Source organism: Euwallacea fornicatus, chromosome 30 (genome assembly GCF_040115645.1).
Source record: "Euwallacea fornicatus isolate EFF26 chromosome 30, ASM4011564v1, whole genome shotgun sequence".
NCBI lineage: Eukaryota > Metazoa > Arthropoda > Insecta > Coleoptera > Curculionidae > Euwallacea > Euwallacea fornicatus.
The window spans coordinates 245,693-268,497 of NC_089570.1; the positions used below are offsets into that span (position 1 = coordinate 245,693).

At 36.4% G+C, this 22,805-nt stretch overlaps 2 protein-coding genes across 4 annotated transcripts in view; one reads left to right on the top strand and one right to left on the bottom strand.

Annotated features, from left to right (window-relative positions):
- Window positions 1–2,093: 2,093 nt before the first annotated feature.
- On the bottom strand, window positions 2,094–7,915 carry LOC136347751 (zinc finger FYVE domain-containing protein 1-like). Of its 3 annotated transcripts, none has more exons than XM_066298024.1 (12): window positions 7,699–7,915; window positions 6,804–7,004; window positions 6,625–6,743; window positions 6,371–6,554; window positions 5,815–6,299; window positions 5,426–5,632; window positions 5,229–5,371; window positions 4,988–5,060; window positions 4,608–4,793; window positions 4,190–4,366; window positions 3,983–4,132; window positions 2,094–3,932 (listed from the first exon to the last, which is right to left on the bottom strand). In XM_066298024.1, the coding sequence occupies exons 2-12, from the start codon at window positions 6,970–6,972 to the stop codon at window positions 3,729–3,731; spliced, it is 2,097 nt and encodes a 698-aa protein (XP_066154121.1). In that variant the 5' UTR covers window positions 6,973–7,004; window positions 7,699–7,915; the 3' UTR covers window positions 2,094–3,728. The 3 variants fall into 3 exon arrangements, with proteins under 3 accessions (XP_066154121.1, XP_066154120.1, XP_066154119.1); XM_066298023.1 differs by lacking the exon at window positions 7,699–7,915 and adding an exon at window positions 7,399–7,592 and having other exon boundaries at window positions 4,608–4,775; XM_066298022.1 differs by lacking the exon at window positions 7,699–7,915 and adding an exon at window positions 7,399–7,592.
- A 12,537-nt stretch (window positions 7,916–20,452) lies between these two features.
- Window positions 20,453–22,805, top strand: part of ds (dachsous cadherin-related 1) — a 91,309-nt gene continuing 88,956 nt past the window's right edge. Inside the window, exon 1 of the mRNA XM_066298068.1 lies at window positions 20,453–20,601. The gene's annotated coding sequence lies outside the window, so the exon portion shown is untranslated. The remainder of the gene's footprint in view (window positions 20,602–22,805) is intronic.

The following is a 22,805-nucleotide window of genomic DNA, read 5'->3' on the forward strand; positions in this document are numbered from 1 at the left end:
CATATTGTATGTTGATAAAAGCAACTGCTACCATTCAATACAATGAATCCCATTAAATAAATAATCCCCTTTATCCCTTTTGATAGGCCCGGTGTTTTGACTGTTTACCGGATTAAAAGTATTACCTTTCAAGTGGGTCGGTCTTAGGAATGTTTATTCGGGGGCTTTTGTGGACCTGTCCGGCCCAATTGGGAACTCCGGCTGACATGCATTCATCCAGGTGTGGACAGCCCAAGAACATGTCAAACAACACGTCATCGGCTCTTATCCCGTTTCGTGATGCTAAAAAAGGTGAATAGATTTTTACCTGTTGTGGGCTTTTGTGGGAATCGTATTGACCATAACAAGCAGTGTTGGTCGGTTAGGCGAAAAGCAATTAATCATTATGCATATGTTGAGAAGTGAAACTCATCTAAACGTCAATGAGAACAATAATTACTGATGATATTCGTATGATAAAATAACAAATTTTGAAAGTTTTTGTTTCCAACAACTAGTTTTTCTATTAGACTGTAATGGAAAAAAATATTCATACCAAAGTTCCATACCACACAAAATTTGAGTTATTGTTTATGCGAAAACTTTATAGCTTTGTTCAAAATTTTTTGTATTTACGTAGTTAAATAAAATTATACAAAAAATTTTAAACACTGAAGATTGAATAGTGGCGTGTGATTACTGAGTTTTGTAGAAAAATCTCTGTTGAACTCTGAAATCTCTGTACATATTTTTGCCGTGATTCAACAGTTCTCCAACAACGAATTCGAAAAAAAATTACTTGCGGAGAATTTCCTATGTTCAATTCATCATTAATTTTCACTAAATAACGAACATTAGAAACGGACCGAAAACACTACCAACTTTTTTTGATACCCCGTATGTAACTTCACAACAAAATATCTCCTTCAGAGATTAGTATTATTATTATTTACATAGACAGGGGGTCTTTTTTTATATGCATAAATTGGAAAAAAAGTTATTTACTTAGCAGTAAACGGTAACTAACGATTGCCAAAGTGTTTTTGTTTTCGATTTGGAGACTACAAAAAAGTAAACTTAAACTTGGTCCTTGACAATTCCTCAAACAATAAAGTCCATTGAAGTCAGACAAGCGGAGCTAGGTGACCAATTTAACTACATATACAAGGCGTTTACTAAATGATAGCATTACTTTCAAAGGATGATTCCTCTTCACGTTTTAAGAAAAAAAGTCCTAATGAACGTATGTCCTATCTTGCTTCATTTTCGTGATACAGGATGTCAAAGTTTTATTTATTCTTTTAAAAGTTTTTTATTAATGTTTTTGGACCTAAGGGCAATATCTCGATAAAGTTCAGTATTCGGGGATTTTCCGAGCCCAGAAATTCAAATATAATAACGGTTTAGTAATTGTTTTCAAAGTGGGAGGTCCTAGAATCTCCCATTTTTGTATGTCAGGAAATTAACCTTAACCGTTGATAGATTATCTTAGACAGAAAATATCTTAATGAAAAATTGTCCTCTTCCTATGGACATAAGTATACGTTCCTATGTAAATATCTCAGAAATGTTATAGAAACTACAAAAAATTTTGAGAGTCACTGTACTGCACCGTCCTTTACCGTTGATTTTATTAAAGGAAGTGCTGTCATCTTTCGATTTTTATATAGTATTAGGATGTGTAATATCGCCAACCAACAGATGGCAATAGTATAGCTTTATATTTTGATCTGATCGTAGTTCAACAGAGCTTTGAGCAATTTGTTATAGATGTCGACACCATTCGCTTAATGGGGAAAATGTTCCTCCACTGTGGCTGTTCTAAAATTTTCGCTACATAATCCCAAAAAAGAATGTTAACCAAACAAATAGAAAAATTCTTTTATACATTACAACTAAAAAAGTTTTATTTTTGAGTTGGAGATCAAATTACACGTGGTACATCGAAATCCGCTAAGTTTGTGATACCAACTGTGTTTAAAGAGATTTCATCATAATGAGGTAGAATGCCGTTCATGGGGTGGTTCAAATTAAAAAAATCACAGATATTTTGAGACCGCACTCCTATGGTGGCGCTTGAAAATAGGAATGTGTAAAATAACCACTACCAAATGTACTTATGTAACGTTTAATTTAAATCAGAAATATATTTATAAAATGACATACCAATAAATCAACATCAGAAACATATGAACAATAAAAAAAATCAATATTTACTATGAATATACTGCGTCCAATAATATACAGACAGCCACTTTGAAGATTTCGTAAACCATAAAAGAAAATCCGCTTAAATGGGAGGAAAATTGCGCGTTCCACGAAGTAGTTTCGAGCCGTATCTTGAAAGTTCAGGTTATTTTAAATAACTAAGTTTGGAAGGAAAAAAGAGCCTGACGCTCAGAAAAAATGTCTCCCCGTAAACTTGTATGTTATAGTATTGTATGATGATTATTATTATTATTAGATATTTTATGTTATAGTATATACAGGAGATCCCATAATTAGGTTCAACCCTTAAACAGCGTTTTCTACGTGCTTCAATACCAAATTGTTAAATAAATATATGTCCTGAAGTCCCCTCTAAAAATGATTCGGCCGCTTGAAAGGGGTTCCAAAGAGATAATTTTTGCAAAATGACTCCTAAACTACTTGAGACAAATGTGCAAAATTTTGGTATTCTTACAATATTAACGTGCTCAATCCAAATGTCTGATCAAAATAGTCAACTGTGAATCATAGACCTCTTCTTACGAGGGTTTGCGTTACAAAAACAGCCATATTTTTTTAATAAATGCAAATTTTATATTCCTTCTCTAAAAATGTGTATCTCTAGAGTTTTTTACTCAAAAAGGGTACTTTTGAATAATATGTGTCACTGTTTTTGAGAAAAACGCATTTTAATGTTCTGCATATATTTCATATTATCTTTAGTGAAATAGTAAAATAGGCTTTGAAATAAGGCTAGTTGCTTAATATTTGACGGTTCAACATTTTTCATAATTAGTTAAGTCACTTTTAGTTATCGGGGTTTAATTTACAGTGCATTTTGTTTGAACATTTACTTACGTAAGTGGTTTAGTTAATGTACTGTTTAGCTTTATTTTATGTTCAGTAACTACAGTTACGATACAAAAACGTTTCATGAAAATAGCCGATTACATAAAAATATCAAATTGTCAAATATTAAGCAATTAACTTTTGTTTCAAAACCTATTTCAGTGTTTTGCTGAAAATAATTTGAAATAAGTGCAAGACATTAAACTGAATCTTTCTCAAAAACGGAGACAGATATTATTCAAGAGCACATTTTTTGAGTAAAAAACTCTTACATTTACATATTTTTAGCAAAGAAACATAAAATTCGCATCCACTAAAAAAATATTATTGTTTTTGTAACAAAAACCCTCGTAGTAACAGATATATGATTTATAGTTAACTACTTTCGTCAGATATTTGGATTCAATGCGTCAAAATTGTGAAAATAACAAGATTTAGTATCTTTATATTAACTAGTTTAGAAGTTATTCGGCAAAAATAATCTCATTGGAGCCCCCTTTAAGAGACCTTTAGGGAGCACTTTAAGAGATATGTTTATTCACCAATTTGGTATTATTTTTGCACGTAGATTAAACTGTTTGAGAGTTGGCACCTAATTATGAAACACTTTATTATATACATACATATAAAATAATTTGTTTTCATAAAAACGTACATAGTCAAAAAAAGGTGGTAGAAAACATTTGTGACGTTTACCGACATGAATTGCACACTCTCACGGGAGAATGCCATCCTCGAAGTGGAACGATTTTCTTTGAATTTGAGCAACTATCGCATACTCCACGGCCACAATCACGACAATGGTGTAAAGGCAGTAGAGCACCAAAAGGCTTCGTACACAGGGCGCATTCGGTGCATTCGTTATCTGGAGTCCAGTAGCTTGGCCTGGCCTTATCCTATATTAAAAAAATTGTCGTGCAAACATCGAAAGTAATCCAATTAATACCTTTATAAAATCCTTTGAGATATCCAGAACAGACTTAACAGCCGTAATCGAACTGACCACAGTTTCGCTCAAGTACCTAGCGCGAACCTCAGTTAGTTGATCCTCTCTAGACACACCAACTAAAAGACTTTGACCCCTCCCTTCCAAATCCTACGAGACAAGTTCCAACATAATTATTTTCATTGGAAGAGGTGAATCATCGCTTGCCTGGTAACAAGAATCGCAGACTCTCACTGGGGTGGTCCAACCTTTATGTGGGACGGCACACTTCTTGGACGAACAACTTTCACAGAAACCTTCGCCACAACTTCGACAATGGTGCTTCGCCGGCGTGATTTTATTTTGTCCACTCGGAACGAAGGAGACGTTGCATTGGGCACATGCCTACGAAATATCAATCAATGTAAAGTATCATATTAAATAATTCGAAAAACGAAAGATCGTTCAGGTGAAAGTGGAAATACATTGGATTTGCACGAAAGAGTTGTAAAAACATTTCGACAAATACCGAAGTATTTCGCTTTAATAAATTATCATTTAGGTAAATTTAATTATTTCAACGTACAACTGTAAAAAAATATTCCTGAAGCAACCGTTTTGAAATATAAAACTTTATTTCAGGTACCTTAATTTCAGCGTTCGGTCTCCAGTAGCTGGGCGCTATTTTTCCATTCACCCAGTCGGTAATCATTCTTGCGGGCGGTGAGCCCACGCTCGTCACCGCGTCCGTGAGTACGGACACACCATCGACCACCTTTTGAGCGGAATTGTAATTGCCGAAAAACGTATGCTCCTGAAGGTAAAATTTATCCTTTTTAGGCATTGAATCTACGTACTCCGCAAAAAATGTAGATGGCAACGATAGTCGAGGCTCATAAGAACACACATAACCAGAAAATATCCGGATAACGTTCAGGTCAACACCGGGATAATGACATGAGTAAGGTAAATAAACTCAAACTCTGGGTGTTCCAATACGAGCCCCGACGAGTACTTTCAACTCACCCCTGGCCAAATATGAACTATTTCTAGTTGTACTGCGCTCTCCTCAGGACTTTTGTTGCCATACCAATGTTGTCTATATTATGAAGCCATTAAAAATCAATTCAGCTTTACAGAGAATAATACGAACAATAACAACTAATTCGGACACTTATTTTTATCCCTTTTCGTCAATATTTATAGTCGTCAATATTATATTTAATAATTTTCACTATTACTATTTTGTTTACAAAACGTGTAATACCTGCTTCGATATATTTCTCCACATGCAGGGCACTCGATAACATATCCAGACCACACATACGTAAAGTAAGACGTCCACGAGTTGTCCTTGCTGGTTTGATAGCTCGACTTGACTATTGTTCTTTTACCATTTTGAATACATTTCTTTAAAAGAATTAAAATTATGTTACATAATCTAATATTTCTCTTCTAACTTACCTTGCATAGAAACACGTAATTTTGATACTGATGTTGAAATTGACAGGGTTTGTCGCATTTGTGTGATTCTCCATCTTCTCCATGACCCATAGACAGAGTGCACCCATTCATGCAACTTTGACATTTATCAGGACAAGTGAAAAACTGCATTAAGTATTGCTGATGATTTGTGGCACTAAGCGGCGAATGGAATGTATCGTTAAGGCTCTAAAAGTTTAATTCAGTCACTGAGAACAAGGTGAAAGAAAGAACTGGGAAAAAAAAGGTAAAAAGAATAATTATTTTTTGTATTTTCTCTTATTTTTTTAAGCAAAAAAAGAGATAAAATTTTGAAAAAGAAAAAAAAAATAGTAAAAAAATAACTTCCTGTTTCCAAATACGCTGCTTACCTTAAGCATAAGATAAATGTATTTGGGATCTCTAGGCGACCTCAGGTCCGAACTCTCCAGACGTTGCTGAATCTCGGATTTTAATAGTTCAAACGAAGTCTCGCCGTTTAGAGACATCTTTGCGCCGACATACTTAAGGAAACTGAATGCATCATGGCTCGCGCCCAGTTCACTAAAATTATCCCGTAAAATATCTTCGGCGGTTATGTTTGGTTTCTCATCTAAATCGTGCAAAGTGTTCGTGTTCAGGGTTTGATGGAATATTATCACTCCGGGACCGACACCTGTAGGGACGCAGCTATCTGCAGCTAAAGCCTTCTTCAAGATGTTAGAGAAATGTCGATTATACACATCGGAAGCGGTCCCTAAATAAGTGTACAGATCGCTAGGCAGTCTTTCTGCTCTCGTTTTGTATATAATAATGTCAGACACAGCCAGCACTTTTAGAAGCAGCCTCTCTCTCTGATTCCCCAACTTGGAAACGCCTATATTACATAAATGTGATGGTGGTTCAAAGTCATTACCATTACTGACAAACAAAGAGGCTTTGTCTTACCAAGGAAACCCTCAGTATCAAGGCATATGACATTCAAATTTGGATCATATTTGGCCCATATACCCAACGTGCAGGACACTTGAGACGGTGAGGTTTTAAATACTTCAGCCCCATTGAAAAATACTTTGTTTAAGGTGTATGATTTTCCTTCCCCAGTGTTTCCAAATATTGAGACCACTTTAACCTAAACATGCCGTAAAATTAAGTGTGTATAAGGAACCACATTTTTTCTCTTTTTATTTATCAATATTCACCTTTTTACCAGGCGTCAAATGTAACGCTTTAAGAAATGCATTCTCTGATTCAATTTTCAACTGTTCCCTCTCATCTATAAGCAATATTCCGCTCTGTTGCCCATTGGACTCTAAGTCATCTGGAAAACCAGGAACTATTTGGAAATTACTGACTTTGGATCAAGAACTCTTTCCTTTACCTGCTTCCAGATTTAGAGAATAGAGGTCTTTAGTGATGTCAGGAGGAACAATTGATCTCGTTGGTACTGTTCTGGGTGATGCATTGTTTATGATGGGGTCAAGAGAGTTTAAAATCGGTGACCCCACACTGTGTTTTTTCATAGATTCTTGAGCTAAAGACTTATCCATGTTAGATGATAATTTTTTGCCTAATGAAAACACTGAAACAAAGAAACTGTTTTGGTTTCTTTTATCTAATTTCACAAAATGATCAATAATCTTTATAGAGAATCATAATGAAAATGTTTCACGATGTATCAACTTTTTTCCTTAACTAAGTAAACCAACTTTCGTAATAAACTCTGCCGTTCCCATGGGTCGTTTTCCGTTAAAATGCGCCTTTTATTTCTTTAGACGCCATGATTCCTTACATTGAAGTCATTTTCTCAATTATGCCAGCAGCAGCAGCATCATCACCAGCAGCAAAAGCGAACGATGGGGAACAGCAAAGTATTTATAAATCTAGTTAAATTCTTGGTACTCCTTTATCAAATTAAATGACAATCGCAAAAAAAACCGTTTTAGTTCGATAATTAAAAACACAAGAAAATTTACTTTTCTGGACACCCAATTGGGACTCGATGACCTCTATCCGCATCATCACTTCCGAACTCTAAAACTACAAAAGGCCTTCACAGTATACCGGAATTCACTGCACTTGGAGACGAATCGAATATGCATGTATCAATACAGAAGGATCACTCCGTAAGTGGGGAAATAGCGTGGAGTGAGCATCAAACATATGTTATTTACAATTATCCTCACCAAAAACTAAACGCGCATTTATTTATTTATACCGATGTACGACGATAATACTTAAATAATCATAGAATACAGTATCCGTATTTTATTTACCTCCATTCTTCCAATCGGCCAATTGGGGCAAAACGTGCCGTTTATCGCGTAGTAAACAATCGACGACGAGATTTTGTTACTCAAAATATCTAAAAATGAACAAAAATTGCTGCTGTTGCTGCTTTACGACACGATGACTTTCACCACGCTGCGTTAATTGAGGTTAAGTTGTTCCCCCAAACGCGAGTTTTCGCGATGAAAGGAACTCTTTTTCACGATTTCGAAAGAATAATAGAGCAAAACAAAAAGATACACGGGCCGCACGTAGGACAAAGATCGGAATTGACCTGTCCTTGATTTTATGACGTAGACGTCATAAATCAAGAAGCGAGAAGAAAAACATCAGGGACGCACGTGAAGCTCGGCAATGCAGTGTGTGGTGCGTCGAAAATAAACTGTGTTCGATTACTCCAACAAGGGGACCATCGGACTTGTGACAAAGGGATTTTTGTGTAATTAATACGTATTGTGCAGCCTTTCGTATTTACAGGTGGAATGATTTTATGATATTAATTTTAGATAACGAGTAAAGCGTAAGTACGAGCGTTAAGTTTTTTAGACACCTTACATACCTAACACGTTTGTGAGTCTCAAAAGACCGTTGTGGTCGGTGGGTCAGGCGACAACCTAAATTGTTTTGGATGTTGCGGATCCGCTGTTCAAAGCCATTCACGTCCATACATGCTATTTGCAATTTAAAAATTATTACATATGATTTTTTTTTATATTGCATCTAAACAATAATGCTAATATACATATTATAAAAAGTTTTTTTACAAAAACATTCGTTATAATTAATGGCATACTAGAGTACATATATCGAAAATACTAACTCATAACTTATATACCGACACTAAAGCAAAAATGTTGAGCTAGTTGAATGGCGCATTGGTTTGCACCTTTCCGCTAGATTACCGACGTCCAGCGACGCTCGGCGTGGCTAGCAAATGGATAGGTGAAAAAATATTTCTCTGTGTGACGTGTTTTCCTTCACTGTGACGACATGTAATATATTCCTCACTCCCTCTCGGACATCGGAGACTGCTGATGTGCCGGAAATCGGATGGACACGGAGTACAACGCCCCCGGAAGCCAGACGCCGGGAACTATATATTGGACACCGACCGATGTGGGCCCACGGATACCCGGATAAAATTCATATAGGCCTTGCGTGCACTGGGCACCGGGTATTGTAGCGGATACCGAGTGGAACCGAACCTGGATCCCGCTAAGTACCGGATCTTGAGATCGGGACGCCGTTTTGTTTTTAAATTTTGTATTTTGATCGCCAGAAAATCTATATCTCTCAATTTAATCTTGAAAGTGAGATTTTTCCTATCGAGTCTTCCCCCATTTGCTGATGGATGTAATTCATTTCCATGTCCGTAAGTTGGCAAGAAAAAATTAGTTTCTTTAACAAAAATGTCTATGTAAGATTCGCGGTTCAAGGGCGGAGAGAAAAACACAATTTCCAGAGCACTTCTTTATTCTCCGTGAACCAAAAATGGAATCCCGATACAACCCGGTATCCATACACAGAACACATCCCCTCTTTGTGAGAGAACTGATAAGATGGAAGGGCTCTCCACCCTTTTTCTCACGGGTACCAAACCCCTAAACATCTTTCTCACCTACGCTAAACCCTCTCTTCCCACGCTAATCTGGGGAAGAGTTTAGTACCAAAAGCCTATACCACTTTCAGATAATGCCAATTAATGGTCTTAACATAAACAAGAAATGCGAAGAGATTCATGACAGCCCTTTTACCATTTTCTCGCACTTATCTTGGGAGGAATTTAGAGACAGAACCCCTTGATATTTTCGGATAATTGATTAATTGTTTCAACATGGACAAAGAATGCTCACATCTATTTCTGAAAAGAATTTTTCCAACCTTGATTTTGGATTTTTGGAAGACCGTTTCAAGAACTATTGGGAGCGAAATATCTCTTCTGATTTACTTCAGGAAACATTTTTCCAATCCCTTTTTGAAGAAATGTCACAAAGGAAAATTAAGAGGTATTTCCGAACTGAATTTCAACTCAAGAATCTTCCTAAGTTGACACTTTTGATGTGCCTTAATTGGACATAAAGCTCCGCATTTTAGTAAGAAAAGTAAAAATTGCTCAATCGGTGGTATCCCACATATCTTTGCGAAAAAAATTCTACGCCACTGATATTTTTTCGCGAGAATATTTTTTCCAATTAGGCTGGTCAATTCTATGTGAAAAAGATCTCTTACGTTTTTCTTATCAGACACAACAATAAACAAGTAAAAACAATAAAAATCGTCTTGATCGATTTGTTTATTTTCCAAACTAATTTAAATTTGTACTTATTGTACAGAGTGAGTCAACAAAATCAGAAAGTAGCTTAATAAATTCCATTTAAAACTTTCTCCGAACAAGAATATGTTATGTAATGTGGCTATAAAATGTGCATATTTTAAAAATGTTTAGAGATCTACGAGGTTGTTCGCTAAGTGTGGCTTTCAAAAGTTACATTATTTAAATGGCACATCCTGTATTCGAACAGCCTTATTGTATTCTAATCAAAATGTTAAACCTTTCCTTTTGTATATAGTCGAATATGTTTATCTTTTAAGGTTTAGGTTGGTTAAGGTTGGGCGGGTTTAGGAGATATTGAGCCTTTTTTCGAAAAATTCTCAATTTTAAGCACTTATTTCCACATACAGCATCTGTAATTTTTATGAGATTTGTAGATTAATAGGTTAAATATACAGTCGCTCAAAAAAGTATTCGTACAGCGGGAAAAAAATTCTGTGACCCATAATTTTCGACTGATTTTGTTCAAAATTTGTATAATGAAAAATCAATCCTAAACTCAGTTTAGGTATTCGAGCAAGTTTTGAAAATTAAATTTTTAGAGTGCTTTTCATGGTCTTAAAAGAAACTCCATTTTGAAAACTTCTTGTGCGGTGGAAATTTTTCAGTAGGATTTTAATGATCCTGTATAGGGGATTTTTCTACGTATATCCTGAAAATTTGATCAAAGTCAGACCACAAATAAGGGAGTTGCAGCTTTTTAAATTCGCCAGAAAGTGACGATTCTCACGCAAAATAATAAAATTTAAACATCAAAACTTGCTCGAACACCTAAACTGAGTTTAGGATTGATTTTTCATTATACAAATTTTGAACAAAATCAGTCGAAAATTATTGGTCACAGAATTTTTTTCCCGCTATACGAATACTTTTTTGAGCGACTGTATATACCGAATAGGGTGGTCATTTGTTACACATTTCTGCAAGAGCACTACTGGAAACAAAAATATTCATCCCTCTTTTCCTCCGTTCTCAGAACGATCGATTTACGATTTAATAATGGTTTTAAGAAAACTTAATTAGAAAGGTGTTTTATATTTATGTTAGACTATAACGATCCATGGAAACTTCACTAAAATACTATATCGTTTCCATAAATAGCGTGTGGAATTAATTGAAATTAAAAATCTCGAAAACTGTTAAATATGAGTGCACAACTATTGGGTAATAGGGTGTTCTATTTTAGAAAGGCGATTTTTTTTAATTTAAAATTTTTCACATAAATAGTAAACCAACATCCCCCTACCCTTCCTCCCGTTGATATTTTATAATATGTTGTAATAATATTAAAAACTATTAAAAAAAAACTACATGTAATAATTATGAAATTAGAAAAAAACGGGAACGTGGCCAGATTTGAACCGCAGATCCGCAACATCCAAAACAACTTAAGCTATCGCTTAGCCCACTAAGCCATCGCGATTTCGTGAAACGCTTAAACCTGTAGGGCATATCAGTTATTAAAAAAAATTAAATATGTCTTACTCGTTACCTAAAAATCACATAGTAAAATTCTTACACCTGTTAATAGGAGGGGGTTAACTGTATAACATATACAGGGTCGTTCACGGCTAGTGTCCTATTAAAAGTTTACGGGGTTCTAATATAGCTAGAGATCTGAAATTTTGGATACTGATGTAACGGAGTCCGATCTGTTGAATCAAAATATTGGTATCGTTGCGACGTTGACAGATCTATGTGCAACTGACAACAACTTTGTTATTTTAAATGGCGCACCCTGTATTTTATTGCATTTTAGAATTTCCCGAAAGATTTAAACCCCAGTTTATCTGTCATATGGCATAGCTGTGATGAACCGTTTTCGAAATAAATATTAGAATCTTTGAGAGTAAAAGGCACCACTTATTGGTTGATTCGGTTAGGAGGGGGCTATGGGTTAACAAAGTGAAATAAACGAAATCGTAACATCCTTTATAATAAACTAGATCTACGTAATATAAATAAAATTAGAGATTTTGCTGAAAATGTTTATAAAAAATGTATAAAAAAATATTTGCCAATATCTCAAAAACAACTGAAAACAATTATATTAATGTATAACACTTTTCGATAGAGAATTTATTGATCTTTCAGGTGCCATCCTAAAATATAGGGTATTCTATTTAAGATTCTCATTTAATGCTCATATTTATATTCTGATATCGCACTAATTTTTCCACGCCCTGTATGTAAATCCAAAAAAAGTATAATATTAAAAGATACAGATAACTAATAAGAGCCTGTCGTAATACGTACGAACCACGTACGTATTACGACGAATTCCACGTAAAAGATCTTCCGAGGCCTAAATCAATTGTAAGAGATTTGGTACCGAAGGTAGGAATGCGTGTATTGTTGGCTGCATATAAAGTGTACTGAATTGGATTTTGCTGAATTTGGAATGATTTGGGTAATGATGAAACGTCAGAACCAGTATCTATAAGGAAACGAATTCCAGTTAGAGTGTCTCTAATAACTAACCTAGGATTACTAACAATGTTATTGTCTAGTCTCATCTTGTTGAAATGTGTCGTGGAACTCCTTTGGCGATCTTTTGATTCTACGTCGAATGACTTGAAATTGCAGGGAGGTGTACATTTGCGAGCCTTCTCATGGAAATTTAGATGATACCAGCACAAGGAATTTTTAGGAATGTTCATTTTTGGAGAATTGAGTCGGTGTTTATCTTTTCTCAAAGGGGACTGTGATCTGCTTAGTCTTTCCAAACTTTCGAGGCCTCTAACTAGGTGTTGGTAGTTTTCTGAAGGTAATTTCGTGCTATTACCTTTTAATTTACAAGAGCATGCTTCTTGATTGATTTGACAGCTCTGTTGTAGTTCCACTTCTGCAATCTTATCAGCTAAATCTGCCACTTTTTTTAAAGGTAAAGAACATGTCGAAAGAGCTACTTGCATATCACGAGGTAATCTCTGTATCCAAAGGAATTTAAGAATCTCCTCGGGTAACGATTCACCTCCTAAAATTTTCATTTCTAATAAGAAAACCGAAGGTTTTTTGTCATCGAGTCGAAGTTGAGAGAAGAGTTTCTTGAGATTCCGAAAGAACGTCCAAAATCTTCTGACGAAGAGTTTAAAATTTGTTTGTTGTTGGTGGATTAATTACTAAGTCTTTAACACAAATTAAACTGTCTGTATCCATCACTCCGATTGTAGTATGAAATCTCATTTCATCTAAGAGCACTCCGTTGATGATGAAGTGGGGTTCTAATTGAGCGAACCATAATTCGGGGTCTGATCGGCTAAAAGGTGGTGTCCTTATGAAAATTCGGTCCTTGACTTCATTATGGGGTTCACCGCTAGCTTCCGCACGATCCATATTACGGCCAGAACGAGTCATATTTAATTAATGGGAAACAGTTTGATAAAGTAAATGATGAACTTGGTAAGAAATCACGTCGGGGTCACCAATTGTCATAATACGTACGAACGAGAAAATCTTTTATATTGAAAGATGTTGAAGACGAGAGAGTTTATTGATAACTAGTCTTTGTTTGTTTACAAAACTGAATATATCTAAATCTATGACACACACTAACTATTCTAAATATATAAAAAAATACAATAATGAATGGTGGTTTGCTAAAGCTTGAGATCAAACCACCTCAGCGACAAAATACCTATAAACAAAGTACCTGTCGACATTATTATAGGAGAACCAATTACTAGTACGGAAGGATTAGGTAAATGAATTCAATCATTGACCTAAACAAAGTATGCCACAAGCCTGTAGCTCAAATTTCAACTCTTTAGCTGTGGTAGCTGAAAAGATATGCGCTTTTCAATTTAGAGCTGTTTGTTGCCAAATCAGTCAAAAAAAATTCATTTATGTCGAAAACGGTTCATCACAGCTATGGCATATGACAGATATACTGGAGTTTAAATCTTCCGGGAAATTCGAAAATGTAATAAAACACAGGGTGTGCCGTTTAAAATAACAAAGTTGTTGTCAGTTACACATAGATCTGACAACGTCGCAACGATACCAATATTTTTGTCACAATAGATTATGTAAATCTATGGGACATTGATGCCAATTAGTGGGTTCTGCTTCCGCTGCTGGTTCCTGGGGTTGTAAAGTATTCGAAGGACCACTTTCGGTTTTTGTCAGACCGATGGGAACTGAAGTTGAACTAACCTGAACTAACTAGAGAAGTAACCTTTAATCGATTTATTTACAACTGAAGTCTTACACTAATTTAGTTATGTAATCGGTGCAAGTATGACCACCTTTTTGTGAGTACCTCACTTCTTGGAGTTGCAGCATCAAAATGTTCGTTTTCACAAGTTGCGGTGAATTTTAATGTATACAAGTGTTTGTAGTGGGTTATCTTACGAACTGCTCTCGTTGGTTGGTTTTTGGGAACTGCCCAGATAACCCAAGTTTTATATCTTAATGGTCCTTACCCTTGTAAATCCTTAGTTGCTGACAACTGATCTTTTATTTTAATTGGTTGCAACCACCAGATGTTGGCTTTCACTTATCACCCATTGGAGTCGAGTATTTGGGAAGATTCTGGGTTCCCTAAGTGTGGGCAATAAACCATACAGCCCGGGTCCTTGAATCTAGTCGAGAACTCTACTCGATTTTATGATACGCCTTTCAGCCATTGTTGTTAAAGAACTTAGGAATTTTCCCATAAGTCTGAATTGAGTTCAGACAATTTTGATTCAACAGATCAAACTCCATGACATCATTATCCAAAATTTCAGATCTCTAGCTATATCAGAATCCAATAAACTTTTAATAGGACACTCACCGTGAATGACCCTATATACAGGATGTCCCAGAATGAGGGGGTCAATACTTAACCACATATTCCTTGGTAAAAAATATATCGATTCATGGTGATATACTTACATACGAAATTGTCTCCTTCTGGAGATACAAGATCTTAGAGTCTCACTTTTTTTTTTAGTTTTGCAGATAAGTCGAAAACGGCTAGATGGATTGTTATGAAATTTGGTGTATAATCCTTCTGCTTCTCGGAGCACATTCGACGGGGCTTATTATGGTAAAACCACCAGGGGTAGTGGTCAATTGCTACAAGGTCGAATATTAAATACACCAGAACTTTTTCATCCGTTCATGTAGACGGTTGGCTTTTTTTAATGAAATTCCCGGTCAGCTACGCAACTTTTTTAAAATCTCTTATTGAATTTTGATATGGAGCCTCCATTAGACGCAAAAAAATTAAAATTGTTGATAATGTCAGTCAATGCACACCCTCCAGAATTAAATAAAAGCATACATTTCAATAAACAATTAATTTAATAAGTGCTCAACGTGACCACCCCGTTTTTGAGTGCAGAAATTCACATATCGGAAAAAATTAAAATTCATTATTCGCAACATCATTGGATTACTGCGAATTTCATCAACTGCTTGCAAGATTCTATTTTTTAGGTGGTCTTCATTTTGAATAGAAACAGCATATACATGAAATTTTAGCGTCCCTAAATGGAAAAGTCGCAGGGACTTAGATCCGGAGATCTAGGTGGCCATTGAAGAGAGGCTGACATTATAAGCAATTTCAATTTTTTAACAAGTACTGTCAGGGTATGTCTTGGATTCGTTTCCTTGGTTACAAAAACAAAACAATTTCTTGAAAATAGACTCCTAAAATTATTGGAAGGAGTACCATTAATCATAAAAAAGAAGATGTGGTTCCAATTAGATGGGGCTCCCGCACATTTTCATCGAAATGTGAGAAACGTTCTTAATAATTTATTTCCTCAAAAATGGATTGGACGAGGAGGACCTCAGCTGCGGCCAGCAAGATCATCCGATCTTACTTGCATGGATTTTTTTCTGTGGGGATACATTAAAGATATAGTTTACCAAGAACCACCGACAACGATAGAGAATATGAAAATTCGAATTCGGAATGCTTTTAGAAAAATCACACCAGAAACATTATTAAAAGTTAAATTGTCTTTTCGAAAACGCATTGAACTTTGCATCCAAAATAATGGTTATTTCGAATGTATATTTTGAAAAATTGTAAAATGTTTTTGTTTTTGTAGTACTTGTTATTTAAAATGAAATAAAATTTTATTTTATGAGAAACGGTTATAGATGGGTATAGGACATATTGGTATCCCTTGAAAGGGTATTAAATAGTGATACAAACGGATACATAAAAAGGTATACATTTCATTTGAAATAAGCAAGATATTATAAATCGTGAGTAAGATGTAATCAATACTTTTGCTCACCCTGTGTATAAAATTTCAAGAGAACTATTTTCTACTTGAAGAAGTATCTGTTGTTAAGATGTATCGGTCAAAAAACGATAATTAACTCATTCATTTCTCGCAGAATTTGTTTTTTCTTGACCCTTCCATTTTTGCATTTCATTAATTTGCTCAAGAAGTATTTGTTTTAGACTTATTGAGTGTTATACAAACTTCTATTATTTGTTCCTTCTAATTTCAAATATAAAAAAAAATATAAGGTGTTAGATTTAATAAAACGTTGTCTTTTTTTTGCGCACCCCGTATAAATGACAATATTTTTAAAATGTGCCTTATAAGGTCGTACATATAAGTGTAAAAACAAATTTTCATCAAAACCATTAATAAAGCCGTAATCTTATTGGACCACCCTGTATATACATATATATTTATATATATTAAGTACACAACAGTCCGTTTTACAAGTCTAATGATCCCGTTTTAAATGGTTTTTGTTACGGTTTAGTTTCTTTCTTTATCTATATCTTTACGCATATCCACGATCAACATACAATGTGTAGGTCCAAGATTTTAAATTATAATTTAGCAAATAAAATGCAATTTTCTTGCGTTTCAAATGTCAACTGTGTACTACCAAGTGATCAAACCGAAAACAATCTCGCACAATGTAACTGAGGTTAGACGAGATTCTAACGTACAAAGATGCCCAAAAGAAGAGTTAGTAGTCAAGGGAAAACGGAATTTCTCTTCTTTTCTTTTAGCCATTAATATCCTTTGCATAAACCTGCACAAAATAACTCAATACTATCAATAATTTTTTTATAGAGAAATTGTATGCCTGGCAAAAATTTTCCAAAAAACAAAAAAGTTTCACAATCAAGTCAGTTTTTTATATATTAAAAAATATCTCGCTCAGGTCAAAATACGCAAATTTATATAGTAATAGTTAATTCAGATATGAATGAAAATCGACAAAAGCGTTTCGTCATTATTCCAGAAAAACTATGAGTTCAAAAATTGTGACTCCCTGTGACGGGAAAACAAAGCCACATTGAATGTAGGTAAGTTTGCCTATAAAAGAACGTTAGAACACCTTACATTTGGTTCAGGAATTTTTGGTTGAGCATTGTACAGTTATTTTAGGAACACTCTGTATACTTAGGAATATTAAAAATAGAGAATTTCCTAGTACAAATACAGATATGTATGCATATGCTAACAGGCTTACAATGATGGTAACAGAATTGAATGGAACGATACCTATCTGTATCGTTAGCAACAGCAGCAGATAAGATAATTGCTTGTTTTTAAAATCGACGCTCAGGACTAACAATAAAATATATTTGGAACAACAGCGTCTCGCCCATGGGAAAAATTATGGGGAGCAAAGAAAAAAAAAATTATGAGAGACTACGCCAGTAACCTACCTTTGTATGGTGCTATCTCTATGTGACCTTGTTTGGTATTTCACTGTCGTTTTCTGTCGCGCCATCTAGGGAGAGGTAGCCAAATCAAGCATTGATCGATGGAACTAATCTCTCGCTGTTTAGCAACTAGTGCTGTGCACGGTGTTTTGATGGCGCCACTATTCAGGCCAAGACGAAGTGATGTCACAAGCGATGGCATACTGAATCAATTTTTCTATTTTTCAGAGCAAGGGCACAATAAAAAATATAATTTATAGTTTTTTAAATAATCAATAGAAACGACCGTTCCGAATAGTGTCAGCCGGGCTTTTTTATTCAAACTCATTTCCTTTAATTTCAGATGATAGAAACGGAAATGTGAACACACATTCGAAGCCAATACACATATACAGGATGTACCATCGAAAATTTCACACTCGACAGCTTCTGAACAACCATCAGAATATTAGAAATTGTCGCGACACGTCGATTCTGTTTTAACGAGGGACACATTTTAGTATTAAACACAGATTCACCGACAACAACTTCTTTCGCAGTGGGTGCATTCAACTTTAGAATAGCAAATGGCACAATAAGTCCCATTTCAAAGATTTTTTAATTTTTATTTGGTTTTTAATTTCACCAAATAAGGGATATACCAACCTAATCCATAAATTTTAAAGTAGGTATGGGGTGGGCAAATTACAATGATGTTTGATATGACTATTGTGTAACTCCTTTCCACTTTTAATTTTTGGCATCGTCGCATTTAGGGCTGCCCATTTTTATCAAGTTTATTTGGTAGTCATTCCATAAAAATAAAAATATTCAAAAAATTTCAATTATTTTCAACATACATATCATCGTATTTCAACGTATCTAAAATTGGAAGAAAATGACATGATAATCCTTTCAAAGAAGATATTACTCAATCGATAGTACCATTTCGGGTTCTAAAGGTGAATGTAGATTTAAATTAGTTGCAATAATCAACTATCAATGCTGTACCTAAAATTAACTTTTTAGAACGATGGCATGACTTATATGAAATGTTGTTTCTCAGCGATTGATGATTTTCACAGCGTTTCACATATTTTACATATTCACTTTCTTCCCCATTTTAGATAATTGTTAATGGTCGTTTTTTACTAACTTTTCCAAGGGTTTTATGTCACCAAAATGTCAACAAGGGTGTTAGTATCTGCCCTTAGTAAAGGGCGAATTTTATCCTCAATTTTAATTTTAAATAAACTCTACGTAGGTGTCAGCATTGTTCTCAAAGAGAATAAAGAGGAAAAATGGAATAAGTGTATTTTGATTTTTGTACATTTAATGATATATGATATATCTTTCAAGTGGATCTCCTCCCTTCGTCCTCATTGTGTTTGCTCTCTAAAGTCGTGAAATCAGCATCCAAAATCGAGACAAACTGCGTCCCTGTTTGCTTCTGTGCTTTTTGTTTTTGTTTTTTTCTTTTTTTGCCGGGATCCCGAGAAGATTTTTTTCCCAATTTGGTCGATAAATTAAAGCGCGTTCGTCCGATTTTGCATCGAATCGGAATGGCCAAAGAGCGGTGACTTGAAAAAGGCAGACCGTTCATTGTTTGGCCTACAGAACAGAACCATTGTGTTGTCTATTCGCGGACTACTCGCCTGATGGGTACCCACTGAAATACGCAGGAATATTCATAAGGACTCCATTTAAATTGACATTGGTATTAAGTAGCTTTGTACGCGGTTCGAGTAAGACTAATATGAGAACGTATAAGGTACACGTCAGAGAATGCTTTCCAGTGCTTTGACGATTTTCCGAATAAAAGATATGTTTGTAGTAAATGTTGAGGAGACACTCAAACGAATGTATGTGCACATGCCTGCATACGATCTACCTCTTTCAGTTGCTGGGCTATCGACTGAACAAATATAACATACAAAAATTTGTAATTTTAAAATAAATGTTAGTACGTCCCTGGGTTTTTCGCGGAAAAATACTTTTTATGTAGGAGCAATTGTGGAGAAATTTGAGCATCGCCCGAGGCCTACAGTGGCGGTGCAGGTAGGGTTTTTCATTTCTGTGTGACGAGTTAGATGTATCACTTCGTAAAACGTAAATCCAGTGACGTCCGAGTCACGCCATAATTTATACAAGTGCATTTGTTCATGAGCGTAGTATTGCTATGCTGAAATATTATGGTTTGGCCAGACGATGAGACAACTTCAAATACAATACGTGTAACGACGAGTATTCCGGTGCTAATTTTCCAATAAATATCGATAATTTTCGTTGCACTTACGCATAAAACATTTCCCCGCAAGAATATGCCCAACGGGTTTCTAGGCCAATCGCCAGTATAACTCTCCGAGAGCTTCGCGCCCGAACGCATGTGCCATGTTCGACGTGCTCTTTACCATTTAAAGCGCCCTGGAACAATGGGCGAAAGCCGACAATCAAATGGGAGAATTGCCCAAACAACCAATTTGCGCGCAAGATTCACCACCACCGAAATAGAGAAGACAATGGTACATTTCCTCGGGCCAAACAATGAGCGGTTCGTCGTTTCAAACTTGCCGCGTACGGACCCGACTTATACCTGCGTGCCTAACGCGGTCCACGGGTACCACGAAGACGACAGGTGGGGCAGGGGGGCGCAAAGGAATGCGGGAGGGGGCACCACTCTTGCGGCTCCATCTCGTTTAGTCCATCTTAAGAACCTGAGGAACAGGTACTGCATCGCCGCGAAGAACGGTTGCGTTCGGTTCTTGTGTTATTCCACCCACTTTACCCCTAACTAGGACTTGATACGATGTTGGTTGAGTGATCTCAGTGCGGTACATGTATGTCTCTTTTGGTTCTGTGAAGTGCACCGCCCAATATTTTGGATTAAACTGTGCTGCTCGGTTGGGACCGCTGGCTGCCGGAGAGTCTCTCTTCTTGCAGGTATGGCCGGGAACCAGCTCTGCTCGCCGATAATATTTTAGACGTATAAGCTCCATTGCATCCGGGGTTTATTTTGACGAAAAAACTAGGTGAAGAAGTGGGTGTCGCTTTGACAGCGAAGCTCCCAAAGAGGCCACATTGTTGAAATGCCATAGCCCGGAGAGACAGCTCCTCAGCATTCGTGTAATTAAATTTTGAGCCTTTTTGCCTTTTAAAGAATTCTCTTTTTGCCTCTAGCCCATCTCCAGCCATCAGCGCAAACAGGACAATTTTTCAATCTTCAAGCGGCATTTCCAGTTTTTGTCTCTAAAGTGAGATTAGTCGCGTCTATTTACAAATTTGAAGACTCTCTTTTAAGATCAGTTTGAGAACTTTTTTACTCGGCGTTACTTCCCGATCAATGGTAACCATCGAAGCGTATTTGGACCCAGGGAGAGTGGGTCCTCCACTACCGTCTGTGTAGGCGCCGCCAAAAAGGGGCCAATACGATAAGTGCGACGAAATTTTGGGAAGTTTGCACGAACGCAAATTAACTTGGACGAGAACGTACATCCTTGAAGAATGCGGTCGCAAGATTTCATATTTCAGTTAGTTACGAACTATGGCTGCAACGATCCGGGAAATTATCGTGATAATTGCGCAAGTGCAAATTACCGCCGTAATTCGCCAGTGATTAGTTCAGGGTAACAATGAGAAACCATCAGTATCGCATTGTTGAAATATTAAATTTGATAGATGAAAGAAATCCTCGCTGAAAATCCTGTGAAAATTGCGGCGAAGCTGCGGTGCAACTTCATTAATATTAAAGCATTTTTGACTGCATTTGCACTTGACACCTTTGTTCTCCCCAATTCTAGGCAGCCGGCCCAAAGCAACGACCTAAAAGGTATTCCGAATTTACGCGCGTTCCCCAAGGGCAATACACCGTGCGTAGGTACACACGATGCTTCTCGGACATCGCGAAAATTGGGGGCACAACCGTGGCCTTCGTGAGGAGCCTTTCCTAGATAAGTCACTGCCAGTTTTGTTGACTTAATTGTGCAGCAATTAAACCATCTGTGCGTACGACTAATGCGCAGCGTCCCTCTCCCATACCCGCATGAGTGCCGTGCGGCGTGCAACGCACGGTTCTCACGCAACAAAACGGCAATTATTTTTTATGATCCGAAGCGTTTTCGGCAGCGGCGAAAGTGGAGTGCGTTTTGATTAAGTAACATTTGTAAGTGCCTCAACGCACCGGAGGCGACTCTTGAACGAAAAAGTGCCCTTCTCGGGGAGTTCTGCGAAGGAAATATCGCTTAGATTTCGAACACATCGCTTGGTCGATTGTTTGTCTCTCATTAGCTCACAATTCCGTCGTGACAGTAATTATTTATTTAAAACTGCATCTGAGTGTTGCATAACCAATGTCAAGGTCGCGTTCGATGAACCCGCGACCATTCTTCGTTCGACCAACAGCTTAGGCGATAAATTATCATTTGTCAAATTAATGAGAACCATCTTTTCGTGTGCGACCGCCAATTATTTCGTACCTAAATTTATTTTTAATATGAATAATTTCTATATTGGCAGCTCATTATCTGCTTTCCATCCTATCGGCCGTTCTCACACAAATCCAATGAATATTTCGGGGCTAATAAAACGGGAATGAAACACGCGGTAGAACGCGATCTCGGCACTTTTCCGGAAAACGTTTTTGGGGGAAAATTCGTTGCCGCCATCCACGAAAGAAAATCGCCTTGACCTGATTTACGGTGATGAGCGCGATTATGGAGACTCGCACTTAGTAACGGACGTAGCCAGGACGGCGTTAGAGCCTTGACAGACGCTCTAATTACGGCGTTTTCGGAGAAAAAGAATTTTTTTTGATTTATAGTGACAATTTCCACTTGAACGTTGTAAAAATGTCAAGTTTTGACGCGGTGAAATTTTGAATGTGGAGATTCGTGAACGTTCACGTTCTCGAGCACTCTGAAACGCTTAGAAAAATTGAACCGTCTTCGGCTGATTTATGGTGATGCGTTCACGCCACTTTCAGAAACTCATTACGCATTAGCTATTCGTCCAATACGTTTTCCAAGAAATAAAAGCCATTAAAATCCGCGATAACCGTGTTTTTAAACGTATATTAAGAGTCGTTTTGGGCTGATTTATAGTGATACTTTCTTTATCTTTTTCACTATCTCTTCTGTTGGATTCGCTTT

Coding starts and splice junctions, on each gene's coding strand:
- LOC136347751 (XM_066298022.1), bottom strand. CDS start 7,444: ATGATGCGGATAGAGGTCATCGAGTCCCAATTGGGTGTCCAGAAAA. Junction 4,133..4,189: donor TCTGCGATTCTTGTTACCAG/GCAAGCGATGAT, acceptor CTTGTCTCGTAG/GATTTGGAAGGGAGGGGTCA. Junction 3,933..3,982: donor TCTCAAAGGATTTTATAAAG/GTATTAATTGGA, acceptor TTTTTAATATAG/GATAAGGCCAGGCCAAGCTA.